The sequence below is a fragment of the Aspergillus stella-maris genome, assembly GCF_047715825.1.
Source record: "Aspergillus stella-maris strain CBS 113639 unplaced genomic scaffold BDV14scaffold_16, whole genome shotgun sequence".
NCBI lineage: Eukaryota > Fungi > Ascomycota > Eurotiomycetes > Eurotiales > Aspergillaceae > Aspergillus > Aspergillus stella-maris.
In genome coordinates, this window is record NW_027396810.1 from 373,850 (window position 1) to 387,781 (window position 13,932).

Genomic DNA, 13,932 nt, shown 5'->3' on the forward strand with positions numbered 1-13,932 from the left:
CACCTTTTTATACACATCTCGATTTACAAATCCATGGACCGATAAAGTTAGCTTTGCGCGACCCTTACCAATCAGCGAAGATATGTAAGCATAAGGCACCCCACTGAAGGAATGAAGCTATTCCCGACTAAGCGGTGTTTATTCTTAACTCCGGCGGGCCTTAGGTTTTGATTTCTCATCAGTTCTATGACGTGATGGCCTTGCATAGACGACGGGTCCTGCAACTCAGCACTTCAGAAATGTGCACAGCTCTCCAGAGACCGACGTACACGATCTCGTGCTAAGCTCTGTAGTATCAACCTACATTTTGTACTTCTGAAGCTGCCGTCCATCACGACGGTATATTTCCGTAGTAGCATGTCGGCATCGCCCCTCCCACCCCGGAACAAAAACCTTCGATACATAGGGAACCGAAATTTAAGTCTATCACTCTGCCATGCGAGTGGGTAGAGGACTATCGGCCTGGTGGTTACCATCCTGTAGCCCTCGGCGACGTCTTCAACAACGGCCAGTACAAGGTCATCCGCAGATTTGGCGAGCGGTCCTACTCAACTGTCTGGCTTGCCAGGGACTTGAAGTAAGTTCATTTTCATTACTCTGTAGGCTATAAGAAGTGCTGATGATTTTATTTTGAAGGAACAACCGATATGTCGCCCTAAAGATCCTCATGTCGGAACACTCAACCTCAACAACCGAGCTCCAACTCCTACACCACCTCAAACATGCCGCACCAACAGAATCAGCCCGGCACATAACGATAATCCTAGACGAATTCGAACACCACGACCCCAACGGCATGCACAAATGCCTAGTAGTCGAACCCATGGGCCAAGCGTAAACAGTATGGTTGAGGAATTGCCGCAATTTAAGCCTCGCAAGTGGGGAATGAATATCCGGTATCCCGTTTGGATGACGAAGAGGATTCTTAAACAGTCGTTGCAGGGTCTTGCGTTTTTCCATGAACATGGTATTGCGCAAGGGGACTTTCAGCCGGGGAATATGCTTTTCTCTCTTGATAGTGCGGTTGATTTGATGGGTGAGGAGGAGCTATGGCAGAAGACAGAGGATGAGGAGAGTGGACAGGTGCTGTTGGCCAAGGTACAGAGACTTGATGAGAAGGAGGATAAGTCGGCTCCACCGTATCTTTATGTTGGGCAGCCGCTGGCGCTTTCTACGAACCATGGCGAGGGGTTTCAGGTCAAGTTATCTGATATGGGCGGTGGTTAGTAACAATCCCCTTATATATTTGCATAACTCTCCCCCCTTTTATCAATTGATACGATGCTTTAACATGAACCTATACTTACAAATCGTGACCAGCATACTTCTTCAACAACCCACCGCCCAAAATAATCACGCCCCTCGGCCTCCGACCCCCCGAGCTAATCCTCACGGACACAGTCAAAAACACCCTTGGCATCTGGTCCTTCGGCTGCCTCACGTTTGAGCTCATAACAGGCCAGCCCCTCTTCTGCATCCCGGGATCTGATTAAAGAACGATTATCACCTCCTTGCCCTCACGGCCCTGAATGGCCCGCTACCTGACGAGCTTTTCAGTCATTGGAAAACCTCAAGTTTGTACTTCACTGCGGACAGGGAGTCGTATAATTGTCAGCTTGGTAGTGTTCCTGAGGGTGACGAACCGCTTATGCTGGAGCAGACGACAATGGAAGAGGTATTTGATGCGGCAGCGCCAGAGATTGATGAAATGGAGGCGAGGCAAATGAGGGGACTGATTCGATGGATTCTGCAGTATGGTCCTGCGATGAGACCGTCGGCTAAGGACATTCTGGATCATCAGTGGTTCTGTAAAATAGCTGCTTGGTGCGCCTAAGACATCGTTGGTATGGGTTAGTATTGGACACACGATGCTGTTAATGTCCAGGGAAAGCTGACAAAAGAGGATATACATCAATTGGCGATAGAAATGGATTCTATCCTGTGACTTGACTCGAGTTTGTAATTGACCTTCCACTAGGCTAGGTACCCAGCCATATGGTCATCGACGAGTCTGCTCAATTCTAAATGCCACAGACCCTTCACACCCTAACAATCCCCAAAAACAACCTCATCAAAAAGCACATGCGCCTCCATAACCTCCCCACTAAACGAACACCGTCCAACAAGACTCAACGTCGTATCCCTAACAGGCGGGGTAATAGAACCCCTCAGCAACAACCAATCGCCCGCATTCCAGATGAGATCAGACGCAATCGCACCGGCCTCTGCATCGTCGCCGAGATAAGCGCTGACCTCGCAGCTATTCACAGACGAGATGGGGTCTTTGAGTTGCACTTGTACGGTTAGGTTGTAGGGGTGTGTGTTGTCGAGCCAGTAGAGGTCTTGGGTGACTGTGCCGGAGGGGTTGGAGGTTGTTGTTGTTATGTCGCTATGCACCAATATAATGTCAGTGAGATGTTAGGATGGGTAGGGGAGTGGAGGGAGGTATACAGGTAGCCGTTTCCCGAGTACGCGAGGTCACCGGTTGCTCCGGTCGCGACGGTGCTAGGGGCAACGTTCCATAGGTTCAGGCCACCTTCGAAGCCGTAGTTGCCGATTTCGTTGCAGGCGGGAGGCATTTTAGATGGTTGGCTTTGGTTGATTGTGAAGAATTGAGATTCAATAGATTTTTCTATTGTTTTTGATGTCGGATGAGTTAAGGGGCATACGCAGTAATGATACACTCCTTATATACCATAAAGAAGGAGGCTGAGCAGCTACCCGTGTAACTCTGTGTTACTTAGATATTCAAAATCTCGCAAGCCACTAGCAAGATCAAGAACTGAACTGAATCAGCTTTGCATACGCCCCATCCAGTCGGATGGCGTTCCTCGTGTCCAGATCTGCGGGCAGTGCCGACACAATGCCAATCAGAGCCGCAGGAACAAGGTCAGTTCGCCGAGAAGCCAGTAACCCATCTAGCTTACTGTGGGGTATTTCGGGGCGGCGCTAGATGCTGCTCAATTTGGCGGACAGGCAGCTGTGATAGCATGAGAGATTGTAAGGCTATTCGTCACCGCTCACGGAGCTGTCTCAGCCACATGCCTAGGCTGCAGCTTTTGTCTTGAAGAAGTGGTTGAGCGAGGGGACGCCTGTATTTGACGTGGTATTGAGGCAGAGAACCGGAGTATCTCGGTACCTGGACAGCACCTAGGTCTTACGCGTGGGGTAGGTATCCTCCATTCTGGCTGTGTAGATGTAGTCGGTGGAGCATGACCGGCGATTGCCGATTGAGATCCGATCATCCGAGGGAACGATGGTGAGGTGGAATCTGCCTTACTGCCCGCGTCGACATAGATTCACTGTACCCCGCCTCGAGGTAGTGTGAACAACGCTGTTGGCTTGAGCTCTTATGGTGTCGTAATGCTCAGTGCCTGACATGTTCGCCTGAGGGTATTGGTAGAATACGTCCCTAGGCTCTGCCAACATACTCGACGAGCAACAGCATCCAAAAGGACATGAATTTCTTAGACAAGTATATAATGCACGGCCAGGTACTCTTGCGCAGTTAGCCCCTCGGACCAGAGCTACTTGGGACATCAGTTGTGGGAGTTGGGGCAGACTCGGGAGCCCTAGGTATGGATGCATCTCACGCAATGATAACTTCAAGCCGCACCTTCCTCAACAGAAGTAACGGCTAGTATTTGTGATTCAAATCAAACAGCGGCATGACCGTCTTCCTTCGTAAGGTACTTCGACACTGATTCATGGAAACATCACGTGATACGTTGTGGGCACTGCACGCGTTAGGGGGTAGGGAAGTTAGACTTTCACCTACACGAGCGACTCAGAGAAACCACGTTCCATTAAACGGTATCTTTTCATTCCCCACATCTACCGGATGATTGTCCTTTCCAGCGGCCTTCTCTGTGCCCATCAGACAGTTCGGAGTGCCGGACCTATCAGACTTCTGTGGCCACCATCAAAGAGCAAAATACTTCACCACCTGCGGCCCCGGAGCATCTGCACCTCCTCCAGACATCATTACATCACCCAGTTGGTTTTCAACAGACTAGAGGATTTATCTCGAATTGACGAGTCTCTTGACGACCTCCCTTGGTCACCCCTGAAAGGAAACACTCACTGGGGATTCGTGGTCTACCGCTGCACATACAAGGAGAACTAACAATGGCAGCGGATGCTTGACGTCCTCAACACCGGAGTCAGTGAGGGGGTAGAGATATATGAGAGGTTGAACCTCCTTCCCCACCACCGGCTGACAGCCATGGACGACGCAGCCAAGTACGATGGTGCTACACCGCACGATATCCGCGACCAATTGTACTCCTGGGTTAAAAAAGAGTTACCGACCGTGTTGAAAGATCCCAAGAGATTGAATGATCCTGTATTGGGGACTTATGAGCTAGAGGCAGCTACTCCGCGGCTTGGCTCGCGGTACAATTTCTGTCTATTCGTCGACGACATTTGTCTCGAGTCTTTTGACAGGATGAATATGCCCGTTGTGAAACTACTCTGTAGATTCCGTGGGTATCGGGAGCCCGGTGATCGAGAGTACGAGGTCCACCCTATGTTCGAAGATGGCGAGACCGAAGACAACGAGGAAGATGTCGGGTGAATGTATATGAGTGTTGCGGAGTATTGCGACCACTATAGGGCCCTGGTGGATGTGAATGACTGGTATGAAATGTATATGAGACCACCTTTTATGTTTATGATGAAGGATTCCGAGCTGCCTGGGCATTGGAGAGCCAAAGGTTGAGGTGGGTATGGCTTGTATCTTAGTTTGAACTTATCTGAAATGCATAGGCATTTGTGTTCTCTATTGAGCAAAAATATCCCTCATACAGACATGAAATTGTGTTTAGATCTAAGATGATTGGAATATGGAATAATCAGGGCAGGCCAGGGGGGCCGAAATGGACCTCCCCTGGTCGCACCTTCCGTGAAAAAAAAACCTCATCTTACCTTAGTCAAGGCAGGTAGATCCTCCCTGATCTGATTTGGGTTTTCTTCCATTCCATTTCCATTCACGTAGAGATTTAGTCTACTCGCTCCAACCATCCCCAGCGCCCAGCATCCAGTTCACCCCGACGAGTTCTAGGCCGTTGGCTTTAACCCAATCCGCAGCCTGGAAAGACCTCCGTTGCACAAATTCCTCCCCGCCGACATCCTCTTCGCTGAGCGCTAAGCCCTCGGGTTCTCGGAAGAGTAGGAAGAGGTATCGGTGTGGTTTGGAGCTGCGGTTAATCATATAAGCATCGCCCTCTGCGAGAACAAAAATAAAAAAAAAAACAAAAAACAAATTTAGGAGGTGCGAAACATACTCATCCTTTGGCCCTGGACCCAGGTACGCCGTCAGCGCCGGAGCATCAGTAATCGTTTCAGCAGGCTTTAATCCCGTTACAACCCAATGCCGCCAGTATGCGAACTTTGGGTCATCGGGTGTCGGAGCATCGGGGTCAATCTGGAGGAGTGTGTATGTCGCGCTATCGGAGGCTCCATTCTGTAACTTCATTAGGAATTGCCGTCCGGCATCGTGGACGACGAGGATTTACTTACTTCCGCAACGAACGAAATCGTGGGCGCAGACTTCACTTCGCTGACGCGGAACAGGTTTCCCAGTGTCACGGCCTTATCGCCATATGACACGCCTAGCTCTGTCTTTGGAGTAAAGTCTTCTGGGACGAGCGGTGCGACGCCCGGATAGAGGCCGGCGTTTAGGAGGGAGGTGTAGAGGTCTTGGGCGTGGCCTTGGAGAGTCATTGCGAATACCTGGTAAGATACCTAACCAGTTCTTAGATCTTACAAATTATAGGGAAATATATGTCTTCCCTCGTGTCTGCGGGGAGTGGTTCTGTATAAATGCATAGAAATGGTTCAGGATGCAACATGACTGGTGGAAGAATATTCTACGCCAAGTCTTATTGAGGGGTTGCTTCTACGGCGACGAGATAGTGATAAGCTGAGGAAAGGTTTGTTCTATTCCTACCGGAGCTCATTGCTAATTACTTGAGCAGCAAGACTTTCCTTCTCACTCTTTAGCGAAGGTGGATAGGAACAGGTAAATTCCGTGGCGAGACGGTCCGCGTCAGGGCCTGTCATACCTGAGCTTCCTGATATCCGGCGCTTCTACTTCTACCTCTGCAAACAACAATTGTAAATTCAAAATACCATTATCTAGCTGCCAACATTATCCATTCAAGAAGAAGGCTATCTAGAGCCTCCCCCGCGCCAGGCTTGCCCCGCCATCGACTGTCAAGTCCACGCCATTCCTACCATGCATTAGCATCTACCAAATCACCCCAACCCATTGATAGAGGGAATGAAACTCACACATAATTCGCCCCCGGGCTCACCAAAAACAAAACCGCAGCAGCAACATCATCCGGAATCCCAAGTCTAAGTCTCGGATTGGCCTTCATAAGTTCCTTTTCACCACCCAGAATCTCAATAAGCCCACTCGCCAGTTTCGAGGGGAAGAAACCAGGCGAGAGACTGTTTGCTGTGATATTCTTTGGTCCGAGCTCGACTGCCAGGTTCCGCGCTAGATGCGTTGCTGCTGCTTTGGAAATCGAGTACATTATTGTTCCGTGCTCGCCTGTATGAGGGACGCTGGACCCTGCGACGGAGGAGACGATCACAACGCGCGATGGAGAGGCATGCGTTGCAGATGAGGAGAGAATAGGTGTAAATCTGCCTCTTCGTCAACTCCACTCTAAGGGGTAAACAAAATAGTAAGAGAACAGGTAACTCACAACCGAACAAGATTAAAAACCCCCTTAACATTCAAGTCAACAACCTTCTGACTCGCCCAATCCGGGGAACTCTCAAACGGTCCTCCCCACGTCGCACCAGCATTCGCAATCAGAATATCCAGTTTACTCTCATCGCTCTTGACCTTGTCGACCAGTGCCTGGATCTCCTCTGTTTGCGACGCGTTGCCTGCTATCCCAATTGCGCGGCCTTTGATCCCCGGGAGGGCGTTTAGTTTCGAGACTGCGGTGTCGACGCCTTCTTGCTTTCGGGCGGATATGAAAACCGTTTGCGCGCCGGCTAGGAGGAGGGATGTCCCTATGTGTAGGCCGAGACCGCGGGAGCCTGTAGTTCTTAGTTGGGGTTTATACTGAGAGGGCTGGGCAGGGGGTACCTCCGGTCACCAAGGCGACTTTGCCGGTGAGGTCGAAGTAGTTGCGGAAGGTAGGTAGGTCTGACATGTTGTAAATGTGGACTAAATTGAGGGACAAAAAGGGAATAACTGAAATTCGTTAATGGTGAAGCTATATAAAGGACTGGACCTCGGCAGGCTAAAGTTATCCGACCCCGCAATCCTGTCCGACTATCAATTTCCACTATAAGAGTCCCCCAAGATCAAACTTCCTAGACGCTCAATTTGTTTGTATGGCTGGATCATTCCTTAAGACTTTCACTCCTTCGACAATGGACTGACTGGCACCGAATAAATCTAGACCTGTACTTTGTTGCAATAGACCCATTATATTGAGCTTCGTCCTTATCCGCCCGAGGAGTATAAAAGTACAGGGAGCTAGCCTGAGTAGCAATCTCAAACCACTCGACGCACCATTGACCTAGCAATCAACCACATTTCCTTATAGGATTGAAGTGTTGCCCGTCGTACCTGTGATTTGCAGATTGGCATCATAACTTGGGCAATGCTTAGCCTCATGAAATCGGCCCCTATCCATAGTTCAGTTTGAGTCATGATGCCAAGTTACGGTCCTATCGCCATCTCCGTCTGTTATCTCCGTCTAAAGTCGTATAAATACATCTATACTTGCATTTCACCTTTAGGTAGACGAACACACAGTACCATTAATCGCAACACCGCTAAAATGCCCGTCACCGAACTCGCCTGCCTCCGCCTAAAAAACAACCTGCCCATAACAGACCCCTCCAACGCAAACCTCCACACAGACCTCCAGTCAGGCCTGCAATCGCAAGCCAAATACACAAGCGCAATCGTCTTCATTCTATCTCAAATAGAAGATCCCAGCTACATCTACATCATCGGAAAATGGAACTCCGTGTCGCACCATATGGAAGAATGGATTCCCTCGCCTGAAAACCAGGAGATTATGGCTGTGCTAAGTCGTGATTTGGAGCTTCTTTGGGTTCAGCATCTTGATCTGGATCCTTCGATTGAACTGGGGGTTGAGAGGGTGCCGTATACGGATCCTGTTATGGCGATTGGGCGGTACTTTATTGCATCCGGTCCCGACAGCAAAAGCGGATTTGAGAAGACGTTCAATGAGTCGAAGCACCATTTACACTCGTATAAACGGTCTCGAGATGCAGCTGGTGGCTTTCGAGCTGATGCCGAGGTAGAGGAAAAGGGTGAAAGAAAGGAAGAATTCGTGCTATTGTCTGGGTGGGATACGCCTGAAGAACACTTTTCGTTTGCGGAAAGCGAAGGGTTCAAGGAATTCTCAAAGATCAAGGACTACATGAGCGGGGCGGAGATTAAGCATGCAAAGATCGTGCAGAGGCTTGAGTAGGTAATGGAAGGAAGGGGTACCTATCGTCGACCTTAAGCTGACATGGTTCCTCGCACGAGGCCAGGTTTAAGGAGGACAATATTACGATATCTCCCCTCATATGTATGTACATGGATCTAGAAGTATATCGAGTTACTCCGACTCCTCACGAATCTAAAGGAATGCCAGCCCTACCTATGACTTCCTCATTATTACCGAGGTCCAGGATCCTCAGCCCACCCCTCTCCGCATAGCAAGGCTAGAACAGCCAAAGCCCAGCTTTATCCGCGAGATTGCCATTGGAGGAGAATATATAGCTTTATTAACGATCAGCGTGGCGGAGGCTTGGCGCTCATATACTTCCCTGCACCTGCAGAACATCTTGTCATTTGAACCTGGTGACGTCCACCGGAGCTGCATGTAATTTCAGGTGCCCCGCGTGCCTGCAGGAAGGATTTAGCCTAAACAAGACTTCCAGAGGCGAGCAAGCTTCTTCTGCATCATTAGGCTGTAGGGAAAGTCAATCGCGCCTGGAATATCCGATGAAGAGGGGAAAGTAAGGTATAAATTGAGCTGTATCCCTCTTGTCTGCGCCCAGGTTCCACTCGGTCGTTCAAAGAGTCCAAGAACGAGCGAGCTTGCAGGATGGTACGCTTACAAGCCTCCAGTTGGCCGTCAAGGCTGTCTTTGCTCGTTGGTTCCTTCCTATTTTCAGCCAACGCTCAATACGTAACCCTCTACCCCGACTGCACAACCGCCCCCCTCTCCGAGCTAGACATCTGCGACACCTCCCTCTCACCCCTCGAACGAGCCCAATCTCTCGTCGCCGCCCTAACCCTCGAAGAAAAAATAAACAACACAGGCAACGAAGCCGGCGGCGCCCCCCGCCTAAACCTCCCCCCCTACAACTGGTGGAGCGAAGCCCTGCACGGCGTCGCAGAAGGCCACGGCGTGAATTTCGCAGAGAATGGCTCCTTTAGCTACGCTACTTCTTTCCCGGCTCCCATTGTCCTTGGTGCGGCATTTAATGATGCGCTTGTAAGATCTGTTGCGGAGACGATCTCTACCGAGGGAAGAGCATTTAGTAATGCCAATCGCGCCGGGTTAGATTACTGGACGCCGAATGTTAATCCGTTCAAGGATCCAAGGTGGGGAAGGGGGCAGGAGACGCCTGGGGAGGATCCCTTGCATGTGAGTCGGTATGTAAAACAATTTGTGGGTGGGATGCAGGGGGGTGATGCCGCGAACCCGAAAGTTGTTGCTACATGTAAACATTTCTCGGCTTATGATTTGGAGGGTTGGGGTGGAGTCAGTCGGTTCGAGTTCGATGCGATTGTTTCAACGGTCGATATGCTGGAGTATTATCTCCCGCCGTTCCGGACGTGCGCTGTTGATGCGAATGTCGGTGCGTTTATGTGCTCTTATAACGCTGTCAATGGTGTTCCTGGTTGTGCGGATCGGTATATGCTTCAGACTGTGCTGAGGGAGCATTACGGGTGGGAAAGTGACGGACATTGGGTTACGGGTGACTGTGGTGCTGTTGAGCGGATTGAGAGTTATCATCATTATGTGGACTCGTCGCCTGCTGCTGCGGCTGCGGCGTTGAATGCAGGTGTTGATACAGATTGCGGGACTTGGATGCCTACTTACCTTGGTGAGGCTGTTGAGCAGGGGCTTACTGATGAGGAGACGATTGATGTTGCGTTGACGAGGCTGTACACGAGTCTTGTGCAGCTGGGGTATTTTGATCCTGCGGAAGATCAGCCGTTGAGGGAGACTGGGTGGGAGGACGTTGCGACTGCTGAGGCTGAGAGCCTCGCGCATGATGTTTCCATCCAAGGAAGTGTTCTGCTCAAGAATGATGGGACACTGCCGTTGAAGAGAAACGGTACCATTGCACTGATAGGCCCGTACATCAATGCAACCACCGAGCTGCAGAGCAACTACGCTGGTCCGCCCCGGCACATCTACACCATGATCGAAGGCGCCGAGGCAGCAGGGTACAACATACTTACAGCCGAGGGGACAGCTATCAACTCCACAGATACGTCCGGATTCGACGAGGCCTTATCGATCGCATCCGAAGCGGACTTAATCATCTTTTTTGGCGGAATCGACAATACAATCGAAGAGGAATCACTCGACCGCACATCCATCTCCTGGCCAGGAAACCAAGAAGAACTCATAACCTCCCTCTCCGAGATCGGAAAACCATTAACAATCGTCCAATTCGGCGGCGGGCAAGTCGACGACTCTGCTCTTCTAGAAAACCACAATGTCAACGCTATCCTCTGGCCCGGATACCCAGGCCAAGCAGGTGGATTAGCAGTCTTCGATATCCTCACCGGCAAATCCGCACCAGCTGGTCGCCTTCCCATCACGCAGTATCCAGCCTCCTATGTGGATGAAGTACCAATGACAGATATGAATCTTCGTCCTGGCGAAGGGAATCCCGGTCGAACTTATCGATGGTACGAGGATGCCGTTCTACCATTCGGATACGGTTTGCATTATACGACTTTCAATGTCTCGTGGGCGAAGACTGACTTTGGGTCTTTCGATTCCGAGCATTTGATTGAGGGCGATGATCCGCATAATAATCTTATCGAGTCATTCTCTCTTGCTGTTACGAACTCGGGAAATGTAGCATCCGACTACGTTGCTCTTGTCTTTGCCTCTCCGACAAATGCTGGGCCGCAGCCCGCACCGATAAAGACTCTTGTTGGGTATGAGCGGGCTTCTGGTATCAAACCTGGCGAGACAAGGAAAGTTGACATTGAAGTTGCTGTTCAATCGTTGGTAAGGGGACGGGAAGACGGGGGCGTTGTTCTGTACCCGGGGAGCTATACATTGGCTGTTGATGTAACGGGTGACTATCCGACAGCCGGGTTTGATATTACCGGCGATGAGCAGGTCATTGAGATGCTCCCTTTGAAAGGAGACGAGGATGCCTGAATGTCTTTGAAGAACTAGAGCGACAGTCCATTTCAAGCAATACAGCCCTTGTCCCGGTACCCTGATATTGTGGGAATTACGGCTTAGTGAATTGTCATCCTAGTGTAGAAACACTCAAGAAAAGCTCCTGTGTGCTGCATTAGAGATCATTCCTTGATATACCTTCCTCCATTATAACGCTCGCTTCCCACATTAGATTCCCTGTCAACAGGTTCTCGCCCTTGCACTCGATCTCTTGCCCCCATATTTGTCCAACAGATGGTATTTACGCACTGGAGCCAGAGTTATCCCTGCAATCGAAAACGCCGGGAATATCTCCGCTGGCGAACGCATCCCGTATGGAGACAGCAGCAGCATACCTAGACATTGGAAGATGTTGGTTAGCCGCTTGCCATATGGTGAGTAAAGAAACCAAAGGAAGGGAGTCATACGTCCCAGCAACAATCATCAACAAACCAACCGCCACAATAACCACATGCAATCCGTAGTGTACCCTCCTCCCCACCGGCCCAGATCTAAGCACCTTATAATCATACATCCACAACAAAGGCGGAAACACCAGACTAAAAGGCGCAAATCACAGCGCGCCCGCCAAACCAAGGAGGTAATTCAGAATAGGCACGGCCTCGGCAACAATAAATGCCGCCGCCAAGGAGCAGATTAATCCCCAGCCACGTAGACCAGTGCACAGGCGTATTTGCCTTGAGATGCCGTGAGCCTCGCAGAAAGCGGACGAAGACGTACTTAGCTGCTACGTGCTGGTAGATGCCGACTCCGATGATAAGTCCAGGCATGCGATGCCGTAGGAGATCTTTTTGAAAAGCGGCCCCGCGCTCCCAAAGGCTGGGACGGATAGCCAGATGCCGCACCAGCGGTAGATTACTAGGCTGAAGGTGAGGTAGATGGCGCCGACAAGGAAGCCGGAGATGATGCAGGCCTTGGTGTAGTCCTGCGGGCGGCGCATCTCAGATACAACGGGGAGGAACATGGACGAGCCGCTTGTCGCAACGAAGACACTTGCTGCGTTGAGCATGCCCGATACAAAAGTCGGGTAGGTAATGGGTGTCCAGCCCAGGTCGTAGTCGCCTGTTGCAGGAGCAGCGGCGGGTCTGTCTTGCTGCGTTACGGCGACGGTGAAGACGAAGCCTGCGATGAAGAACGTCACGAAGCCGAACCAGGTTAGTTAGCCTAGGCGCGAGAAGGTGCGGATGGATGAGCAGAGGTTGATTAGGATCGCGGACAGAAGGGCGACGACCACGGCGCATGCGCCGTGCTTTGATAGGGCGTTGAAGGCTGTTGCTGTTGTGACGATGCCGGACGCGAAGATGAGAATCTGTGCAATGACTATTTGTACGCCAACGAGTTCGCGGCCCGTGCGGCCCCAGAGGACACCCATCATGTCTGCCAGCACTGTGCAAGGTATCTTCAGTCTTCTGGTTCAAAGGGAAAGCTAATGAAGAGCCATACTATGACACTCGAGATGTCTGTTGCGGAACTGGCCCAGGAGAACGCAGGTATCTACTCCTTGTATAAGGATGACACACACGCCCGTAGTATGATGGAGACCTCAACCTACTAGTATTCAACGCAGTAAACCCAATAATAGACAGTGATCCTCCGACTGAACCCATCTCCGCCAATGCCGCCGGGATGGCGAGAATGCTCATGGCGAAATTGATCTTGGTGAACACCACGGTCGCCCGCTACCAGCTAAAAGTCCTGAATCCACGCCGTCGGTCCCCAGTTGAAAGATCTCGTGCGACTTCCCGACTTCTTCATCCTTGCTTGGTGCTTCGGCGTTGCCATACTGCGGCGCATCGAGCGTGACCTTGTCGTCTGTCTTGGAGGAGAGGTGTATTCTCTTGAATAGGAGAAACCGGCTAGATCGCCATGATTGGGCTAGGGAAACCAGTTATGCGATGGAAATTGTATGGTCCAGATCAGAAGATTCACATCCACATATATATATATACATATAGTACCCCGCAGAGCACCCCAGCCAGGCACTGGTCCCTGGGTTAACTCTTATATTTTCCCAACAAGGCGAAGCATGCTTGGACCCCGGTTGGAGACAAGCTCAGCGGGGACAGATAAGGTCAAATTACCGGGGAGGAATTCGGCATTCTCGTCGCCGGTTGCCATAGTATTGAATATCATCATTTCAGACTTATGAATGAACCATTCGCCATATTAGAGTCCTAAATTAAAAGATTAGTATTAATATCTAAGCAACCACCACCCCAAATCGCGCCCCAGACTATTATACTAATTTGCTTGCTCTTGGAGTATGTCTGTATATTCTCTTTTTTCTATTTCTTGTTAGCATGGTTAAGCCTAAAGCACTATTTATTCCCCTTGCCTTTCCCAATTTCAACACTGCACTTGTCACTATATATAATCATCCACCAATACTCCATGCTCCAGTCACGACACTTAAGAGCCTAATCCAGATATATTTTAGCGTGCTCTACAAGTAATTTTAGTCTATTTTTGACTCTCTAATACCCATAGCCTGATTACTTGA

At 50.4% G+C, this 13,932-nt stretch overlaps 7 protein-coding genes across 7 annotated transcripts; 3 read left to right on the top strand and 4 right to left on the bottom strand.

Annotated features, from left to right (window-relative positions):
- The first annotated feature begins 177 nt into the window (after positions 1–177).
- On the top strand, positions 178–1,399 carry BDV14DRAFT_34059 (uncharacterized protein). Its single transcript, XM_073776584.1, has 2 exons — positions 178–577; positions 637–1,399. The coding sequence occupies exons 1-2, from the start codon at positions 437–439 to the stop codon at positions 1,225–1,227; spliced, it is 732 nt and encodes a 243-aa protein (XP_073629987.1). The 5' UTR covers positions 178–436; the 3' UTR covers positions 1,228–1,399.
- A 647-nt stretch (positions 1,400–2,046) lies between these two features.
- BDV14DRAFT_198487 (uncharacterized protein) lies at positions 2,047–2,579 on the bottom strand (the record flags this gene model as incomplete). The annotated part of the gene is made up of 2 exons (XM_073772974.1): positions 2,047–2,389; positions 2,452–2,579. 2 exons carry the CDS (start codon positions 2,577–2,579, stop codon positions 2,047–2,049), a joined length of 471 nt encoding a protein of 156 aa, XP_073629988.1.
- A 1,207-nt stretch (positions 2,580–3,786) lies between these two features.
- Positions 3,787–4,732, top strand: BDV14DRAFT_170480 (uncharacterized protein). Its single transcript, XM_073768210.1, has one exon. It carries the CDS (start codon positions 4,139–4,141, stop codon positions 4,574–4,576), a length of 438 nt encoding a protein of 145 aa, XP_073629989.1. The 5' UTR covers positions 3,787–4,138; the 3' UTR covers positions 4,577–4,732.
- Positions 4,733–5,005: 273 nt separating this feature from the next.
- Positions 5,006–5,724, bottom strand: BDV14DRAFT_198489 (YbhB/YbcL family Raf kinase inhibitor-like protein; the record flags this gene model as incomplete). The annotated part of the gene is made up of 3 exons (XM_073772975.1): positions 5,006–5,198; positions 5,286–5,464; positions 5,521–5,724. The coding sequence occupies 3 exons, from the start codon at positions 5,722–5,724 to the stop codon at positions 5,006–5,008; spliced, it is 576 nt and encodes a 191-aa protein (XP_073629990.1).
- A 451-nt stretch (positions 5,725–6,175) lies between these two features.
- On the bottom strand, positions 6,176–7,175 carry BDV14DRAFT_207784 (uncharacterized protein; the record flags this gene model as incomplete). Its single annotated transcript, XM_073775230.1, has 4 exons — positions 6,176–6,233; positions 6,295–6,654; positions 6,717–7,059; positions 7,109–7,175. 4 exons carry the CDS (start codon positions 7,173–7,175, stop codon positions 6,176–6,178), a joined length of 828 nt encoding a protein of 275 aa, XP_073629991.1.
- A 1,923-nt stretch (positions 7,176–9,098) lies between these two features.
- bxlB (putative beta-xylosidase) lies at positions 9,099–11,408 on the top strand (the record flags this gene model as incomplete). The annotated part of the gene is made up of 1 exon (XM_073771095.1): positions 9,099–11,408. One exon carries the CDS (start codon positions 9,099–9,101, stop codon positions 11,406–11,408), a length of 2,310 nt encoding a protein of 769 aa, XP_073629992.1.
- Positions 11,409–11,673: 265 nt separating this feature from the next.
- BDV14DRAFT_188660 (uncharacterized protein) lies at positions 11,674–13,531 on the bottom strand (the record flags this gene model as incomplete). Its single annotated transcript, XM_073771096.1, has 7 exons — positions 11,674–11,767; positions 11,840–11,971; positions 12,182–12,517; positions 12,650–12,818; positions 12,876–12,926; positions 12,985–13,111; positions 13,514–13,531. The coding sequence occupies 7 exons, from the start codon at positions 13,529–13,531 to the stop codon at positions 11,674–11,676; spliced, it is 927 nt and encodes a 308-aa protein (XP_073629993.1).
- Positions 13,532–13,932: the final 401 nt, after the last annotated feature.